At 33.8% G+C, this 8,430-nt stretch overlaps 1 protein-coding gene across 1 annotated transcript; it reads right to left on the bottom strand.

The window, feature by feature from the left end:
* Nucleotides 1–487: 487 nt before the first annotated feature.
* On the bottom strand, nucleotides 488–3,886 carry LOC149180805 (HVA22-like protein f). The gene is made up of 5 exons (XM_089416302.1): nucleotides 3,414–3,886; nucleotides 2,471–2,497; nucleotides 1,983–2,105; nucleotides 1,554–1,803; nucleotides 488–939 (listed from the first exon to the last, which is right to left on the bottom strand). The coding sequence occupies exons 1-5, from the start codon at nucleotides 3,677–3,679 to the stop codon at nucleotides 886–888; spliced, it is 720 nt and encodes a 239-aa protein (XP_089272428.1). The 5' UTR covers nucleotides 3,680–3,886; the 3' UTR covers nucleotides 488–885.
* Nucleotides 3,887–8,430: the final 4,544 nt, after the last annotated feature.

Below are 8,430 nucleotides of genomic sequence, written 5' to 3' on the forward strand. Positions count from 1 at the left end.
ACACAGAATTGATTTTAAAATAAAAATAAAAATGATGAGATTGCTAGTAAAGTTGACTTCAAAGACACATTGCCATGAAGTTGAAAATAAATCATATATGAGACTGATAAGTAAAATTTGACTTTACTATATATTTCCATGTCCATGCATAGTTATGTTTTCACATATACATGGGAAAATACTTTAATGATGTCTTCTAATTTTAATGGTGATTCAAGTTGTTCAATTACTTGTTCAAATAACACACCGCAGTAATAGAATGAAGCAGAGCGTTATTGAATGATTAAACTGTCTCGAAAGTAACTCGATTCGATGGCAGCGGTTTTTTAACTTTCTGTTCATGTATCATACCTGGAATATGGTAAAACTTTCAAAAATGGATCCAAACAAGATGGGTTGCTCAATAAAAATCCAAGTTCCATGAGAACTAGCCCAAGTTGTTGCTTTAGATCCTATACAGTAATCAGGTCAGTGAAATCACAAGGCATGAAAATAGTTCATTCTCTGTGATTTTATTTACAGCATCGGTAAAGCTGAATACAAACCCAAGTTCCATGAGAACTAATTAAAGTTGCTGCTTTAGATCCAGTACAGCAATCAGGCCAGTGAAATCACAGGGCATGAAAATAGTTCACTCTCTCTGTGATTATATTAACAATTTCATTGAGAAGCATACAAATACACAACCGTAACAAATTGCAATCAAAACAAATCATGCATATCTTTTTCCATTGAACTCCATAGCAAGATTTCTGAGGGATTTGAAATAAGTTCAAACCCTCAATTTCCCAACATAACTATGTACAAGCTTTTATGAAAGTCGCCAACTTTAGCTGTAATTTTTAATCACGCCCTTGTGAAAGTTGCCACTGTCAGCTACAGTCATTAATGGTCAGCCCCAGCTGGAGAACCTTCTTGCTTTTCTTCTTCCTTTTCAGCCTACAGCAGCAAGAAGACAAATGTTGAGGTGAGACCATAATGCCTGACCTTACTGAAATGCTTATGCTGGCCTATATGACTTGCATATTTTACATGTAGGATCCTTGAAATATAATGTGAGGAAGAGGCACTAGTGACTCATTTAAACTTATACCCCCAGACTCCAGTACACTTAGATCAGAAATGTGTCAAAACATTTTGTAGAAATCTGAAATCTTCCTTTGATATAGAGAATTATATAATGTGAGGAAGAGGCACTAGTGACCCATTTAAACTTATACCCCCGGTATACTTAGATCAGAAATGTGTCAAAACTTTTTGTTGAAATGTGGAATCTTCCCTTGACATAGAAAATTATAACCAAAGTAAAATGCAAAGTAGGTCTTGCATTCCAGGTAAGGTAGTGACAGATTAACTTTCCAAACTAGAGGCTTAAGCCAAAAATAAATTTTCTACTTGCTATCGACCCCTAAAGAGTTTTTTGATTTAGAGAATCTCTTGAGAAATGTAACAAAATTTTCCTCGTCCTTCAAGACATTCAAATGCATTTTAATTTGTAAGAGGAATAGAAAATCATAGGATCCAAGTGGAAAGAAAACAGGTATAGTCCTTACTTCTTTAATAACCCTTTCGAGTGAATCATAACCATGTATTGCAATGTAGCGTTCAACTCCAGCTCTTGCAGTAGGGCTTATCATTCGATAGACCTGCTTTTTCCCTTTTGGTAACTCTGGGCTGCTGGGTTGCTCTTTGGCAACAACGAACTTTCTAACATAGTTCTCATATATGTAAGCTGCTCCATTGAACATTGGTAAGACCAACCAGAATAGCAGAACCAGTTTTACATAAGGCCAGATGGGGATCCTGTCAAACATGCATGGTATCTGAGTTTCGTCTTGAGTTTTGTAGCATATACTTTACAGCTATTATAATTGTTAAGAAAGGAAAAAAAAAAATGTGAGCAAACAACTTTAATTGCAATGGAGAGAAACTCCTTTCAGATATCTCACATGGCTTTCTAAACAATGATAAGTGTATCTTACCAGGCAAGAATTTTATAGAAACTAAGCTCAAAAAGGGTAATCAATGAGTACAGCACCCAGTAAGTAAGCCACTGTTGGTCATCCAGCTCCGAAGGACTTTCAATTGCTCTGATTGAGGCATATCTGTACAGTGCAATGTATTACATATCGACCCTTCACTTAACAAATAAAAAGAAAGACTACATATTTAATTTTTAGGAGCTCATTTGAAGTGAGCTTATTAATATTCATTATACTCCTCTCTAGTCCAATACATATTTAGCTCTGCAGCTACCCAATTCCTCATTAAACAAGAAAGAGAGATAAAAAATCATTTCATATTTTCACTCACAGCAGAAGACTTGCATGAAACCATTTTTTCACTCATTAAATTGCATATAAGTATACACATCCCTTGTTTAGTGCGAACCATCATTGCACAAGATCAAAGTTCAAGCTGGATTCTGCGAAAAAAGATCACAAGATTTGGTAGGATTTGAAGTACTTACAGAGGATAAATTAGCATCACCGTTGGCCTGGATCATAAACACAAACAACCGAAAGAAGGTTAATTGTGCAATGAAAATCAAAGCTGTCCTTTGCATTGGCAATACTTGCTACTAAAGAGCAGCTTAAAATAGAGCAGAACAATACATTCAAAACCTAATTCATGAAAGTTTAATTTCAAATCAAAAGCTTTCTTTGATCGAGCTAAAGCTGCCACCAATGGCCAATTCTTTGAGCGTTGCCCTCTGGGAATATAACAAACATACGCCTTTATGCTTAACCCTAACAAGAAAATCTGAATGAAACAAATGCTATATGGTTTTTGAAGATAAGTTACATCAAACATTGAAATGTTGTCTGAATTACTCCTTGAAATCCCTGTCATCCTATTAACCAGAGAAATTAACACAACAGAGTAGTAGTAGCCAGATAAGATCTATTGGCTAAGAATTATAACTTGGGAAAAACAGAGTAAGCATAGGAGGCCTTGAAACTTCAAAAAGGCCATGTTACAGAAGAATTTTCCCAAACCCCACTAACAAGATTAACCGAGAAAAAAGACCATCAGATCAGCTTGATACATTGACATGATATCAGGTTAGCTGGATGAATGTGGGGAATGTGGAAATGAGAGGCCTTAAAAGTTGGGTCGAGCCTCCGTAAATTTTATCCAGGATTCCCTCTCTAATTCACTAGATGGATCAACATCGCATGGGTTTGCTCCACGTGTTTGACAAACTGTAAAAAACTGCCCGTCTTCAATTCAACAGACGAGACACCAACTAGGGAAACACTTAGATTGGTTCAATTTCAGATGCTACAAGTTCAGACTTGAGGGAAAAGATTCATCTGTCGATGTTATAACATCATTCAAATTTCATTACTCTCTGTTATGCGAAGGGTACATCCAATAGATGAATAAAAACGAGAAAAACTGATGCTTACCAGGCGACTTTAACGATGTGCTTTACAATTACTAAAAATCCCATGACGAAATGAAATAGGAAATGATTTGCTGATGCAAACTCTGAGTAAGAAACTGAAATTGATGTTGAAGTTGCAGGTGTTATTTGGCAAGAGTCCGAGTTATTAATATAACAGAAACAACATATTATAGTTGGTGGGTATGAATTCGTTGATGTTAGCAAAGAAATAGGCGTGACGGAAAGCAGATGCTCCCTCTCATGCTTTTCTTGATGTTGGTTTTGCATTGCTTAGAGCCCACTCATACCCGCCTGAATGGACTCTGACAAAAGCAATTTTCTCGGCAAAAGCCATCAAATCTGAAAGAAAAGAGAGCGAGCTCATCATATGAAAATTTATCGTCGTTGTAATGGCATCGCATATTTCCTTATCGACGCATATCTCGAAAGCAAAAGGGTTTGGATAATTGTGCCTTCTTCTTTCCAAACCAGTTGGTTCGTTTCCATAGAGCACACGCGTTCAATGAACTGCTTTCAAGGCTGGATCCTATTCGTTGTGTTTAACATATATCCACCAAAAATTATGAATACTTTTGCATTCATCCATGCTTGGACCTTGGAAGCCTAAACCGTAAAGAACAAGTTAATAAGAAGTTATAGGAGTGGTCTATATGAGAATTTTGCATTCATCCATGCGTGGACCTTGGAAACCTAGACCGTAAAGAAAAAGTTAATTAGAAGTTATGGGAGGGGTCTATATGAGAATTGGTCTGGAGTTTCCCAAGGATTTTTGGGTGATTAATTTTTTTTGAAGTGTAGGTTGGGGTGAGTCTTTCGATGGCAGGCTTATTAATGAAATGAATGTTTTTTTGAGATAGTTTAATTTTCATAGAGATGGTTTTTGTCTTCACTTTTTTTTAATGAAGTTTGACCTCTATACACAATAAGAATACAAAATAAGAATATTTATAAAGATGAGTTATTATAATAGATAAATGGTTTTTTATTAAATATTAATTTTAAAAAAATAACCATTAATCTCTACTATGTGTATATAGTTTTTTATTTGAACTTTGTTTTAGGTACAATTTTATTACAATTAGTCATAACCATGCCAATGTATTTTGTATGACTTTATCACTGGTCAAAATTTCATCAATACAAATAATGCATAAGTGTAAAGTTAGAATTATTTTATTTGGATCTATGATATCTAAAAATTAGAGAGATGGATATGACATCTAAAAATTAGAGAGATGGATATAGCAAATTTTAAATACACAAATAAATATATATATATATATATATATTTAATATCTCTTTGGTGACATGGATTTTAATAAAATGGAATATGTAATAATTTTTATTTTAAAATAAAAATAGAGAATAAGTTTTTTAATAAAGAAATTACTTGTAAGCTTAAATGAGTTTGATTTGATTCGAAGTGCAAATTGGTGTGATTTGATTCTCATTTTTAATAAGGAAAGTACCTGAGACTTAACATTTTATTATAGTAAAGTATAAATTTATTTGATTTGATTCTCATTTTTATATTGTAAGCTAATTAGCCAGTTGAATTTGCATTTGATTTTTCCTAAATCAATATCTATGTCTTTAGTGACATGGATTTTAATAAAAAGGAATATATAACAATTTTCATTTGAAAATAAAAGTAGAGAATGAGTTTTTTAATAAAGAAATTACTTGTATGCTTAAATGAGTTTGATTTGATTTGGAGTGCAAATTAGTTTGATTTGATTCTTATTTTTAATAAGGAAAGTACCTTCTATATTTTTAATGAGACTTAAAATTTTATTATAGTAAAGTGTAAATTTATTTGGTTTGATTCTCATTTTTTATTGTAAGCTAATTATCAAGTTGAATTTGCATTTGATTTTTCCTAAATCATCTCATTTGTCCTCCTTTAATTCCAAATTCTCATTTGAACAAACAAGAATACACCATGTTCATATGGCTTGGATGTTCTGTTGTACCTCTGAGATAGTATTAGGTCAGCTACCAATGCCAGAGCATCTAAAATAATTGTTTTGGGGTTTTTGGTTTAGTTTTGGAAGAACAATGAATGAATACAGATGTAGAATTGAAATACTTAATCCTTTGGGTTATATTAATATCTCAGCAAAAGGCTGCTATAAATCTTTATACAGTGATATAGATAGGAAATAGTGGTGAGAAGAAGATAGAAAATAATATGATTATCACAGTTTCCAGACTGTAAAACAGAACAATCATAAGTAGGGAAACCTTCTAAACTACGTTCCAAAGGTTCAAGGCAGTATACTTAAGCTTACATAATATGCTGATGATTTATTGATTAGAGGGGATTAGCTAAATAGACAGTTCATTAATCCATTCTCTTAATAGATGATCACTTCAGGAGCTTATAAGAATAAATTGAGACACAATTATTCCTACCTAGATATCTCTATAAGTCATAAGCACATGAAGAAAAACATAATGATTGATAATTGGAAAAATTTACAGGATAACACAAACTGTGCAAAACCAAATTTAGAATCCTCTGCTTTGTATTAAGGTTCCAGAAAGACTGAATACATCAAGTGTCTACAAAAAGCTTCCTTCAAAGGTGGTTTCCAGGTTCAAAGTAGAATAAACAATCACAACTTAACAAGCAAAGAACTAAGAACCTTGAACTTCAAACCCCTAACATCTCAAGAAGAGAATTATTTATACAATAATGAAACTAGGAAAATATCCTAAAACTAATTAAGATTTATTCTAGGAAAGGAAAGATCTTCATACAAGAAGATAGGGGCAACTATTGAACTACTTCTTGTTGTCCCTTTTATTCAAGTTGTGTTGGCTTTGTTGTTTGATATTTTTCCCCTTTAAGCTGCTTGACTGTTTGAATCCTTTATGCTTGGTTGATTTCTTCATTTGATCTTTCATCTGATACTCTTTAAACTCTGTGAAAATCATTTGACTCTGCTGATTAAACTTTATTGTGTTCCTCTTTACCATTACTGTGCATTTCATGCTTTTACTGTGTTTTTCAACAGTAAATCCTTTTTAGATTTGTCTTCAAACTATATGTGGCTTTTTCCTTTGTAAGCCTGGAACATAAGTTTTTACCTGCAAAACACAAAAATTGTTAAGAAAACTGGCGACAGAGGAGGACATAAATGGCTTTATTGAGCACAGGAGGATATTGGAAGGAGTCCAGAGCATATCGGGAGGTAAAACAATGGCTTTATTGGTCGTAGAGGCTTATGGGGGGTTTACTATGAAAACAGGCAAAACAGAGGCAAAATGGTGATTTTTGCGTTTAAACAAAGAAACATCTTTCTTTTTTAAATATTGGGCAAAGTGAACAGTGGTCATTTTGTTGTTATGCGGGAGGCGGTTTTGGTTTTCATTGCACCGCTTTATGGAGTGTGAGCAGTTTTGGGAGGGGTCACCCGAAATAATATAAGCCTGACACGTAGCAAGGGGAGGTCATAGGAATACCACTTTTCGGGTGGGTAATGCTCATATAGAGAGCCAACCCAAAATTGCTGAGGGTCGTTGGATTTGAATGGACATGATCAAACAGTGGCGGAGCAAAAGGAGCAGCGTGGATGGTCCCAACAATTAATTATGGCAGCAATGGCTTTATTATGAGTTAAAAAATGAGATTAGCGAGTAAATGGAGGTTTAGTTATTTCTTCGTTTAAATCATAAAAACAATTTAACAAAGAAAATCTTTGCAAAACACGGTTATGGCAGACTTGAAATAATATAAATTCAGACGGGTAATGATATTGGATCCAAGTTTATCGCATATCGCAATCGGAGTTTAGCGGAGGAAGGCCCATCGCAAAGGAATGCGATAAGGGCCAAAAGCAATATGAAAATAAATCATGGATAATATTTGCGTTGGGCCTAGGTTCCCATCGCAATCGGAGATTGCAATGGCGGAGGGTAATGCTATTAACCGGGACTTGCAATGGAGGCAAATGCGATATGGTATGAAATATGAAATATATTTGCATTGGGTTCAGGTCTATCGCGCATCGCATATCGCAATGGTGGGGGGATTGCATTCATATGAAAGGTTTGCGATGCAATATTTTATGAAATACATAATTTTATTATAAAATTTATGGTTTCGGGTTATTTAATAAAGGGAGTTAATGTATACGGGAAAAGGGTTTTTTTTAGGGGTTTAATACTATAGGTTAATGTTAATATGAAAATATGAGCGGAAAGTGAAAATATACGTGAAAAGGGGAAATATAGGCAGAAAAGGGAAATATAGGTGGAAAAGGGGAATAAACTAAGTATAGTGTTTTTCATGGTTTTTTTGCTTTTCAAATATGCATTAATACTTAGGATAAACATATTTTTGTGAGTTTTTTTGGGTAAAAGGGGATTAAACATGAGATTTTCACTTTTCCTAGGTAAAAAGGGTTTTGACCTTAGCAAAAGGGGTTTTTTAATGGAAAATGAATGAATATGAATGTATGAAGGTAGGAAGGGGAAATTAGTAATATAGGGATGAATTTAGTAAAGTAGACCTTCATTTGCTTTGTGCAATTGCCTCATGGACATAGAAACATATGGTAAAACATGATAAATGTACATTTCATCCAATGAATAATCATACTTCTGCAACCTTTCTCTACTTACCCTTTGCTTATCCAATCATTTTTCTTCACTTAATGGGTGCATTTAAGCTAGCAAAACCTTTTCCTTTCTTTTAATTATACAAAAGCAACCTATCTAATTCTAACCTTATAACACCCAAGGGCTCAGATTAAATTGATGAGCACCTTATTATTCTCTACCTGACTACTGATCTGCCAAGATTAAACAGTTTGGCCAGATCTTTATTCTCTAAATATAACATCAAATTTAAAGCTTGAAGCGGTCAAGAATAAACTATTTGACTGTCATGGGTTGTGGCATTTATGACAAGCTGCACACAACCATTATTTTGCAGAAACAATAGTAGTGGCATTTAGACTTGCTCACTTTCAGAGTTCATTTGTTTTCTTTTCTTTCTAACCTAACATTTT

Source organism: Pinus tabuliformis, chromosome 3_2, assembly GCF_031772625.1.
Source record: "Pinus tabuliformis cultivar Carrire ecotype Pingquan chromosome 3_2, CPIR1, whole genome shotgun sequence".
Classification (NCBI taxonomy): Eukaryota; Viridiplantae; Streptophyta; class Pinopsida; order Pinales; family Pinaceae; genus Pinus; species Pinus tabuliformis.